Source organism: Dermacentor albipictus, chromosome 3 (genome assembly GCF_038994185.2).
Source record: "Dermacentor albipictus isolate Rhodes 1998 colony chromosome 3, USDA_Dalb.pri_finalv2, whole genome shotgun sequence".
NCBI classification, from domain to species: domain Eukaryota; kingdom Metazoa; phylum Arthropoda; class Arachnida; order Ixodida; family Ixodidae; genus Dermacentor; species Dermacentor albipictus.
Window position 1 is genome coordinate 137,795,246 of NC_091823.1, and position 12,046 is coordinate 137,807,291.

At 43.7% G+C, this 12,046-nt stretch overlaps 1 protein-coding gene across 4 annotated transcripts in view; it reads right to left on the bottom strand.

The window, feature by feature from the left end:
* LOC139057935 (uncharacterized) overlaps window positions 1-12,046 on the bottom strand; it is a 115,745-nt gene that overhangs the window by 68,123 nt on the left and 35,576 nt on the right. For 3 of the 4 annotated variants that reach the window (XM_070536734.1, XM_070536735.1, XM_070536737.1), the window contains 2 exons: window positions 5,419-5,757; window positions 802-1,024 (listed from right to left, as the gene is read on the bottom strand). In XM_070536734.1, coding sequence (XP_070392835.1) covers window positions 802-1,024; window positions 5,419-5,757 — 562 coding nt within the window. Of the gene's footprint in view, window positions 1-801; window positions 1,025-5,418; window positions 5,758-8,468; window positions 8,633-12,046 lie in introns of all 4 variants that reach the window. The other variant, XM_070536736.1, reaches the window with a different exon arrangement.

Consider the following 12,046-nt stretch of genomic DNA (forward strand, 5'->3'; position numbering starts at 1 on the left):
TGACGAAATTTGCTTTACGGGGAAATTTGAGCTGGGGGCCAACTCTGATTTTCCTATCCAAGTACATGAACAGTGCAGGTGTGTATTTTTGAGAGAATCGCTCGTCCGATTTTAATAGACTCCATTGCACTTCAAAAGGACAGAAACCTGCTGTTTACTCGAAAAGAAGCAAAATTTTAATTTGGGGCCTGGAGCTTTCTTTTTTTTAAAAAACCTCACGAAGGTTAGCTAAGTAACAAAAAAAGTTATAGCAATATGTTCGCACATGCGTAAGTTCTCAAAAAGAAAAGTATCGTAGTTCTCATATGGGCACCTTTTGCAGCATCTAAAACTGAGATATTCGATATGCGAATTTGTGGCCTAAGCGCAATTATTTGAATGTTTAGGAAAGGTACCCATTTCTGAAATATTTGGGTTATATTTCACACTTTTATGTAACAGATCAATTTCGTCCGTATTACATGCATTTTACATGCAGTTTACAAAACAGTGACACATTTTTTTTAATGCTTCATTACATTGTTATGAACATCACACTTGAATTTTTTTTTACATTTCGCAACATTTAAAAACAGTTTAGAAAAAGAGTGAGGGCTTAATAAATATCTGATTCAGACAGTCCGTACGTTTGAGTTTCTTTTAAACACTGCAATCTAAAAAAACGTTGCTACAAGGTTTCCCGTGTAAAATTATTTATCCTTTCTTATTTGTTTAAGTGGAACCTCACGAGCTTATCATCTGTTCGAAGATAACAGGCAGCAACTCTTCTATAGTAATTGCCATCGATGTAAATGCACTTACGCCTGCTCAATGCCGATTCCAAATTCAGATTTCTTGGCCTGCTTAGACGTATCTAGGAAGTATTGGAAGTCTTCCTTGTAGGGTGGTGCCAATGTCTCACCGCTCTTGTACACCGAGTCGAACGTTATTAAGGTGCAGAGTCCATCCAGGGGAAACGTGTACGTCGACCTCTTGAAACCAGCTCGTATTGTGCACAGCAGCGATCCATCTGGCAGCGGTTTCTCTGCAAAGAAAATACGTAATTGCGTGCATGCGTGCAGTAAAAATCTAACGGCACATTTTACACCCTATACTCTAATGTACGCGTACCACGCGCTGAAACTCATTTCTAGTCTTAAATTTTAAGGCTTTTTTAAATTCCTAAGCTTTAAGCACAGTAGCACCACTGCCTTTTTCTCCTTCCAGATTCCGGTATCTAAATGTGCCTAATACGCCTTCACTTTTGCCTGGCAACGCGCCGCGGTAGCTTAGCGGATATGGTGCTGCGCTGCTAAGCAAGATGTCGCGGGATCATGTCTCGGTAGCGGCGGGCGCATTTCGACGGGGCCGAAATGCAAAAACGCCCGTGTCCTGTTCAGTGGGGTCACGGTAATGGTACCCTGGTTGTCAAAATTAGTCCGTAGTATCCCTCTGCGGCGTGGCTCATGATGAAATCGTGGTTTTAGCACGTAAAACTCAGGAATTCTACTTTTGCCTGGGAGCAGTTTTATCTTACAAGGAGATCAAGAGCGTGTTATAATGAACAAATTGCAGATAATATTATGCAGCGACATCGGAATATTTACCGCACAATTTCTGGAAAAGAAAGAGACAGTCTGAAGACACCTAGCTCCCGCACGCGAGAACACGACTCTATGCCGGGGTGCTCATTATCTGGGAACGCTTGATACACGAGGCGCATGTAAAGCTCTCACCTAAAACCCTGCCTACAGGGTCCTCGAGGCATATTCAGTAATAGGCGCTTAAGGGCGAGCTGGCTCGTCCAGGAGAGCATAGCTGGGGTCCGGAATGGTTTAGGGTGATCCCGTATACGTCGGAGACAAAAAAGTTTAGGGATCGAAGTTGTGTCCATGAAAAATTAAATTCTCAAGAATGTGGACATACGACACACCTGCTTTCAATGCTTTTTCAGAAGCCCCTTTTCAAAAGCGAACGTCATTAGAAGACGAAAATGCAGAGCCGTGCAGTAGCAAGCGCAAAAAGAAGGCATAAACACTTAGCTATGCATGCGCAGGCAAAGGTTGTTTGTTGGACCCTTATTTCTGTGCAGATGTGAACGCTGCCAGTTATACAGCCTGTTTGAGCGAAAACTTTCAAAAATCTTCACAATTTGCCTGTGGCATACACCACAATTTTAGTTCATGAGCTGGTCTACTCGAAGCAGCGGACAATACTTGAACAAAAATTTAGATCCAAAATCGACTAATTAATAAAATGCACTAATGAAATTTTTAAGTAATTACACCATGGCCCTTATTGCAGTTTACAAATTCTAGCCGTGGAGTTCGCAAGGCCGATCCACTTGGAATGAAATTTCAAGTTGACACCAGTTTCGAGATGTAAATTCCCGAACTTTGCGGAGAAATGCATTGGCGTTCCAGTTAATTTGTTAACAAAGCGCCATTTCACGCACTGAAGCACACAAGTAACTGGCGCGCCAAAGCATTTTTTCGCAAACTTCGGAACTTGTATCTCGAAGCTGGTGTGGTCCTCAGAATTCGCGTCATGTGGATCCGCCTTGCGAAGTCCACTGCTAGAATTGGTAAACTGCAATATGGTTCGTAAGTTTAGTTACAAAGTTAATTATTGGATTCTGTTAATTAGTCGAATTTGCGTTTCAGTTTTTGTCCGAGTAGTGTCCGCCGCTTCGAGTAGACCGGCTCGTAAACTAAAATTGGGCTATCTGCCACAGGCAACCTTTAAAAGATTTTGAAAGTGTTCGCTGATGCACCCTATATACAAACTCAATACCTGTTGCGCAAGTACAAGCTTGCGTAACATTCGTATACCGGGTACGCAAGTAGTTTGAGGAGATGGGTTGGAATCGCAACAGACTATAATACTCAGGTTACACCTCTCTAGGCGCAGAACATTGTCAACGCCAACCCGTGTGTCACCTATCTAGCACATTTATTCCAGGCTACCAGCTTTCAGTCTGACCCTAGAGACGAAGTTCATTTCCCTAGTCGCTTAGCAAGCAGACGTCAGTCACTACTAGAGGTCGCCACGCTCTTAAATGTCGCAAAATTCTTTATTTTCTCGGTGAGACAACAGTTTGTGGCCAATTAGAATTTCGACAAAGGCAACTCAAGCGCTGCCAGTTGTCATACGTTATTCAGACGGTGGTTGGATTTCTCCACCACGTGGAGATCATGATGTGTGAGAACCCTGAAAAGCCATTTATAGCCACTGCATAACAGTTTGAGGCGGAGGAATGAAAAATCAAGCTTTCTGTGCATAATTTAATTTGGTGTCCCTCACTAAGTTATGTATTTGCTTTTGCCCACATGCCTGCTCCAACCCGCAGATTGACTGCTTGCGAACATCAGCGACCCCGCAGCCCTAAGTATGGCATCCTGATTCCAAATACTTTAACCTGTGCGCCGCTATGTGTGGCGAGTGTTACTGATAGAATTAGTAACAGCCACTCAACGATAAAAGCTTGTAGACGCCTGCTACTGTGGAAGCACTGCCTAACATGAACACGCAATATTTCATCCGAGTACATGGATATTATCGAAGCCGAATTCAAGCTATGCGCTGCGAGCTGCAGCGCCCCCCACGGTCTCCGCAAGTTGTTAACCACCACGACGAATGGCGCAGCGGTGCTTCCTGCCGACCACGTCCTGACGAGCGTGGTTTGATGGCGTTTTTTCCACTCACACTATTAGTGCGGGAGGGCAGTGAAAATAATTTTTGCGTCGGCCGACATTTTCAGCTCTTTTGCTGGATTTACTAGCCCTACAGGCTCCCCAGTACATGCTTGAAATTGCCGATAACTTCGTTAAATTGAAACCCTGTCACAAATTTACTCCGCTAAATCCCGAAAAAAATACTCGGTCATATTGCACCTAATAGTGGGAAATAAAGATTGTTCCTTACATCATGAATTTCGATAAATTAAGGTTACTTATATCGCACATTCACTGTAGTATCCATTATATAATATTTCGCGAATACATTGCAAATAATGTATCTCAGAAAATTTTACCTACCTGGTATTTAGAAAATGGAAAGTTTCTGCCAATGCACCACACATTGCACTGGATCTTTTATTAATAGCGCAAAGTGATAATTAGGACCAACTAAGAAGATTGTTATTGTCAAAGTGAAGGTATTGAGAATAACATGCGGCCATATATTTCGTGTTTATTAGGGCAACCTTTTTGGTTTTTGTATACAGCAACAAAGTGCCAAGTGCTTGCGGTAACGGCTGAGTGAGAAAAAACGAAAGCTCTTTTCTATAGTTTAAATTACGGCAGATGGTACCACTCCTTTACAAAGTAGGCACAAATGAAAGGTTCTCCTGTTTATATTTGAGCACGGAACGCTGCTATTCCATCTACAGATAGTGCCAAATAATACCGAGTGCGGAATGCACATGTATATACATTTTATTGCGAGAGATCGTACTTAGCCAATAAGTGTAGCAGATCGAGCAACGCAGCGTCCTATAGTACGTCATACCCCCAGTACATACCATAAAATATACCCAATTTCGCCTCCAATTTTGTGTTTTATGTAAAAGCATATTAACAGTTTTCGCATCTTAATATAGCGAATCTTCGATTCCAAAACGTAATCGAATAATGGCTGTATTCTATGACTGAACTTAATCGGACAATACTCAATTTATTTTTCGAAAATTTCAAATGATCCCACACCTATAGTATTCACATATGTGCACAATGCCTAACCAAGGGGGCGTTAGTGAGCACCACCCATGACCATCGTGGTGGATGTGCAATATCCTTTTTATCATGACGCCACTTAGCCTACGAACATTTTAGGGGCACACAGCTGGCTGATTAGCATTTGTGTGCGACGTGATAGGACCAAACCTGCGGGAGTGTTCATCCTTGCTATGCAATAAATGAGAAGGGGTAACTAGGGCCCAGCTTTATGTTGGTCAGAACCATTTGAAGCAATGTGCAATGCAGTCATGGAAAACATAATAACGTGTTTGTTGTTCCTAACGGAAATGTAAAAAAATAGCAAGGTAAAGAACAAAAGTCGGGGAAAGCATTAACTGTCGGTAATAGGTGCCGAACCCTCTGCATTAGGCGAGATAGCCGCGCGATATTCCTCCTAGCGCTTTACACAACGATGACGTAAAACACATGCATTGTTAGGCAATGCCACTATGCAGCGCTAAATGTGCGCAGCACCAATTCACACAGCGCTTATCCTTGGAGCACCAACGCTTGCGGGACTTGAAGGGTGCGGGTGCGACGTATGTGTGTCAGTACAAGTAGTTTTGTACCCTTCGCCCTTAATATTTAGCGTCTTTGCGAAAAATTCAATTTTGTGAACGTTCCCCACTGTAGCGCTCTTTGAAATGCGATGCAATGCTTAAAAAAGACGTCTGCCTAGGATAATTGGCGCAAATAAACTTACGAGTCGTCGGGCCTGCTGTCGTTGTTTGGCCGGCAGTGGGTGATGTTGGGACTGCAGTAGTTGTCGATGGCACCCTCATTGGTGTCGGTGGTTTCCTAGCTGGGGTGGGTGGTATCACAACTGCTGGTGTCGGTGGTGCCGCAGCTGTTGGCTTCGGTGTGGTCGCAAGCACTGGCTTCGGAGTTGTCGCAACCACTGGTGTCGGTGGTGCCCCAACCGCTGGTGTCCGTGGTGTCGCAACCGCTGGCTTCGGTGTTGCCGCAGCAGCTGTTTGAGGCACAAATGTGCTGCCCAAAGGCACCACTCCAGGGGGCGTCATCCCTGAAGTTTGTGTGGGGACTGAAATAGTTGCGTAATTCGATGTCACTGCGGGCACGATTACGCATATGAAATCGCGCGATAGCATTGAAGTGGACAATGCGCGTTACAACATGTCGTTGTCAAACTACTAACGTTGCCAAAACATGTGTTGATGTACTCTACGGCCTACTTGCAAGCACATAATGAAATACGAGTTTATTTCTCTTCGTGGTACACTTTTGTCATCACAACGAGCGGACGCCGAAAAAAAACTTATCCTTTCTGCAGCGTGAGAAATACCCTGAGCCGTTAATTCACTCGCCACTAGGACGAATGCACTGTACATAGAAAAAATGGAGAACACCAACAATAACAAATTTTTAAGACAATGGTTTAAAAGTCCCTGAAACCGACTTACTTTCATACGTCAAAACACAAGCGACCTAAATACAATATAAAGCACTGATGTAACAAGACACTTCTTCTGGTACATACTATAGAATCAGTAGGCCAATAATACAAGCATTTCAATAAATAAATAAAGAAATGGCTACAACGCTGATCAGCTTTATCAAGTCGGAGAACTAAATACTAACCTTTTTCAAACATGTAAAGGTGGGTAAACAGGATGCCCCCTCGGATTTGTTCCGGCAAACTTCTTTGCATTGAGAATATTAAGGTACCTAGGTACCTAGGTACCTAAATAATGTTTATGACGGGCACTGTTCGGGACATGTAGTGCGACAAAAAAGGTTAGAACCATTGGATAGCATGTCGGATTTGGCAAGCAGGTATGCAAGTTTTCTTTGAACAAGGACAAGAGTTTGCCATTTATATCGAGATCTGCAGTTTTGTACACGCTCAACAACTTGTAGGGATACAACCTGAGTGACACTGAGGATATAAGAAGTTGTGAAGTACGGGGTAGTGTACTGTTTAGCCTGCGCGCACACGGAGCTCTAAAGAGTAAGGGCTAAAATATTCGCAGTTCCGCCCGGAAGGCGAACCACCGATTGCGGTAGCAAATTAGTAGATAGCTGTAGGAAGTAATGATACTAGTTTTGCCGGCCGTATAAACTTGTGAGGATTCGCTTACTAACTGAACTAACAACGATAGAATGTGTACGCGTGAGTCAATCAGGACGCAAAAAGAAACACACACAGAGAGACAGCGCTGTCTTTGTGTGTCAGCTTCTTTCTGCGTCGTTGTTCAGTCGCGCTTACACATTCTATCATGGACTGAAGCCAACTAGCCCGCGAACGCGTTTAGCTAAATTAACGAGCACGGCGTCACGCGCGCACAGGTAACCTTAAACGCTACTCCCTCGATGAGCCGCGGGAAGTTGCTGTAAAAACTCTGCAGTGAGGGATCAGGGCAGGAGCAATCGAGTTGATCTTCAGGCATCCCTCGCTTCAGTGTGAACAAACGTCGAAAGCAAAACGCATACGTAGCGGCCGGCACTACGCGCACTCTGCAAACGTCGCATATCGCTTTGAAGATGGGGCCCGCGCGGGCGCGCACTTTGGCCACGTCGCAGATTGCTTTCAAGACACACGAGGACCGACTGTCCGTCCCTACGGCGTCCGCCATTCGCGTGACCAACGCCGTAGTAGACGCCGCAGTTTTTTTTTTTTTTTGGGGGGGGGGGGGGGTCTTCGACGTACACATACGGCTTAAACAGATACACTTCATAATGGTAAAAGCAATGACCGTCTTGGGCCCTTGCGAATAGTTAAAAACACATGATTAGCTCTAGTTCATCCAATATATGTATCCATTCGGGTGGTTCTGTTCTGTTCTTCACGCAGATATAGCACGCTTTCAATGAAATGCTCTCTCGAAGAATGAATAACAAGCCTCTCATGACGCTCATCCATTCTTGTTTTCCACAGGCTATGTAAACATATTGCCATAAACATGTCACATGGCATATCTGCGTTCTCAGTTGGCAAGAAGCGGATGCCGTACGGTGTTATCGGTACTTCTTTTTTCAACGTTCTTTGTAGGATGTCCCACAAGAACATTGCATCTGAACAATCAAGAAAGATATGCTCAATCGTCTCTGGTTGCCTGCATATTTAGCAGTTGACAGACCACGGCACAAAGATTCCCCTTTCTCTTAGCCATGGCTTCACTGGTAGCGTTCTACTGTGTAAATGGAAGAAAAAGGTTTTTGCGGATGACCGTATCGGCATCCGCTTCACTCGCTTGAGCACGTTTCTTCCTCTGGATTCAATGCGGTACATAGAACGATAGGCAGTCACAGGCAATGATACATCAAGTAAATCTTTGTACAGTCCTTTCCGTTTAACAGATGCAAGGTAATTAAATGAAAAGCGCGTATGTAGGAAGTGAAAGGCCAATACGACTTCTCGCAGGAAGTCTCTGAGCCTAGGTCCTGTGCTGTAATCGGAGGACACAACGAATTAAGGCAATGCGTTCCTCAAACGCCTTTAAAGGACTGTGCACAAGAATGTATCTTTCTGATCACGTAGGAACAAAAATCTCGACACAACTTGTCTTAAAAAGAGATGAACCAACCCTAGGCCTCCACTTTTCACTGTTCTGAACAAATTAGTGCGACTAGAGCGCTCCCATACGGAACCACAAATGAAGATCGCAAACTGCCGGTGTATTCTTTGTATGCTGACTCTTGATGCGCACAATGCTTGCAAAACATACCAAATTTTGGCCACTAAAAACACATTACACACTGTTGCTTTTGTGATTATTGATAGTTCTCTCCCACCCATCCTTGCAGTAGACGCCACAGTTGTCTCCACTCTGTACGGAGCGGCGGGCGACGAGGGCATCGAAGCACCCTAGCAGCCGCCGTAAAAGAACGCCCCACCTGCCTCGCGCGACCACACATCCGGGCACGCATCCGGGCAAGTATTGAGCCGCGTCCCTCACCTGCGGAAGTGAGATTGAACCACGTGCAGAGGCTCAACGTCACACGCTTTCACTCATACGGTACCTCACGGCGAAACCGACGCCCACAGCGATGACGGCGGCAAAAATTCATCTGCAGTATCCATGTAATCGCTATTGGAATAAAAAAAACTGAAAACTTGATATTTCATCATGAATATTCTGAATGTGCCGGCTGCAATGTGACGGGATAATTATGGGTGAACAAACTGATGGTGGTTTGCGAGAAGTCCCAAATATGCCTCAAAGCTTGTATGTGAAACAGCAGAGCAAGCAGTATGATTTATCAATACACGTCATAGTATAAACAATAATTTCGGAAGGTGGACGAGAATTTTATAAAGATTAATTTTTGATCCATGCCCTTCTTCCCCCGACTACGGTAGCACGATTTTATAAAAGTAAATCCCAGTTAAATAACACAACATTAAATATCACTCTGTCGTGCTTTGGGACGTTCAGTTATCTTTTGTTTGTAGTCGAATGTTCTTGATGAATATTTAATTCAAAAATCAACAGAAAGCTATTTAGGACTAGGTAATCTTGTTAGTGCAAAAAAAGTAAAAATGGGAAGTAAAATATTCGTAAACCTCAGCCGGGGATTCCAACTTTCGCCCTAAGGCTTCTCACCCAATATTTTACCACTCCACCCCGCCTAACGTCGTTAAACTTGTACGGTGACAACGGACAGCGGATAGAAGCATCGATAACATTCTAGAAACTTCCGATACAGGTAGACGCGTGCGTCCTGCGCTGAGCGATAACATTTTTAGACGTTAAAAGCGCTCACCCCTAAAAGAGAAATGAGTTCACGTGTCAATATTACTGTGACATCTCGCCACATTGAAAAAAAATGGCGAATTGGACGCAATGTTTTCAGAACCACAAACATGAACAGCTTTGTTGTTGCGAAAAAAGAAAGCGTTCAGCTTTTACTCCTCTTCGACAGGTATAGCAAATACTTGTTTTGGTAGAGCATGGTCATCTACATGGTCTGCGAAGCTAAGCCATCGCGTAACTTGCGAAAGCCAAATGCCTGGCTTTCCGAACAAGCATGGCCAGCATTTCCTAAAGTGTGCCACAAAAGTCCTATAAGAAATTCCTCTGTCCTGCGGAAAATCCTACCTTGGACAGACAGGCCGTTGTGTGAACGACCGGCTTAGGGAACATGCAAAAGGTATAAAACATAATGAAGGTGAGCGACTTGTGGAACACTGCACTGCTTGCACCGATTGTTTTCCACGTTTCCGCGATGCGAGGATTTTGGGCAGAGACAGGCATCAGACATCGCGTGAAACATCGGAAGCCTTCTACGTCAAGAAAGCGTGTCCGAACTGTGTTAGTGATACATCGTTTTTTTTTTTTTACGAGGCTGAGCTGAAGTTGCTATCGTGCCTACTCTGATAAGACTTTCTACTCCATGTTGCCTTGTACGCATGCGCGGTGTATTGGAGGGCTATATATGTCGAGTGCTTGCACCCTCATTAAACAGTTGAAGTAGCGCCCACGGTGTCACCGTGTTTCTTGGGTGTGTTGTTTTTTGGCGCAAAATCATTTCAGTATGAAGTCATCCGTTGCCCATAATGTGTAACTGTAGAGAGGTGAGCTTTCTTACGGCCCACAATTTGTAATGCAGCCATTTGGTAGAATTTCTAGTCACAACTTTAATTTTCCGTGGTATACTGAAGTTAATTTAGCATGAACTAGTGTATGTCGATTATGAAACATATTTTTCTTAGTTGATCTCATTTTTTTGTAAGAATTATAGTAATGCACTCTTTACTGTGTTTCTCAGCGTCACCCATGTGGCAGTTTGCATCATCGTTTGACCTATAGTGGGATCCGAGTGGACAAACCGCTACACTGCATTTTCTTGCTTAGTCCATTGCTGAACATCTGCAAGCCCCACAGAAGTGAACAAAGCCATCTGCATTAAATGGAATAAACTTATTATCCGACCTTCATAAGTCATCTGAGCTGAAGCTACAACTAGAGAAGAAAGAGCATGTTTTCTGGAAAGATTTACTGCTGCATAACGTCAGGAGCTTACACCCGAGGGGTTACGGTCTAGAACACGGATGGTGTTATATGCTGCATAGAATAACTTCGTCAGTAGCAGTACTGCCTGCGTTTGTAGGATCAGAGTGCAAGGTGTTTTGGCAATCGTATCAGAACAGAAAAACACTAGAATAACGGTAATTTATAGTTTTACAGATTGACACTCACATCTAGTAGAAACTATTAAGGGACTCGTACAGTATCAATAAATATGGATGAAAAAACGAAACTTGAACAAGAAATAAAGTGGTGTCAGCTACAAGGTCAAGCCAAATACGTGCAGTCAAAATTCATCTGTTCGTGATCTTTGAGCTGTTAGGATGTCGGAAAATAGATAAAAGTCTCAGCCAGATTAGTGCAACAAGTTCTGCAGTGAATTAGGTCATATAGGCTGGAGCTCTTCTCCGCTCGTACAACAATGCAAGCGCAGCACATATAGCACACTTCAAAAGACAGTTGTGTGCGCTTTTGTTGGCAGCCTGGTTCCTGCAAAAGAGAAGAGGCTAGTGAAAACATACAGTTATGTTAAGGCAGATCAAATTTAGCTGAAGTATTTGCCGTTCCAAACCAAACGTCCCAAACATTGCGCTCGAACTTTTCCGATTCCATGCCAAAAAATTGTGGTGAATCATTTTGCTATTCTATTCGTTCTCGTGAACTTTTTTTGCAAGAAAAACATTTTGGCTACCTCTTACAGTGTTACGAATGTTGCGGTGGTGGGTGAAACCTACATTGCCAAAAAAAACACAAATATACAAAAGTACACAGAGGACGTTACAACTATGGTCGCCGCTATAACAGTATTTGCGCCTACGTAATCCCGCCTATTGGTGGCCACTACTTTTTCCCAGAGTGTGATTGGGGTGGAACAATACTTTGATTCAGCGCAGAGTTTACCGACTTTTAGAAAATTCGACAAGTTTTAGATGCACAATACCACTTAAGAGACTGACTGAATAGTTGGCAGTAAAGTCCTTGAAAAAGTACTGAACTAAATGGGCGAGTAGTTCGGACTGAATGAGGAGCAACCATAAAAAAGGAAATGAAACGGTGTATTTGTATGTATTGAACCATGTATTTTAAATGCGCTGCATTTAAAATACATGGTTCAATACATTTGGACGCCGGCCCGCAAGTCCGCTTCACTGTGCCACGCGCGTCTCCGGGGGAAAACGAAAGATACAGCGGCCTCGCAGCTAAAATGGTATGCTGATTTGTGTTCTCAGCTGATGGCTTTTTTGATAATACTAATCCTACACCCATTCTCCGGTTTAGCATGGCACCGCCGACGAAGTAGGTGCCACCAAGAAAAGTAAGACAGTTGGCTTAGAAAGATGT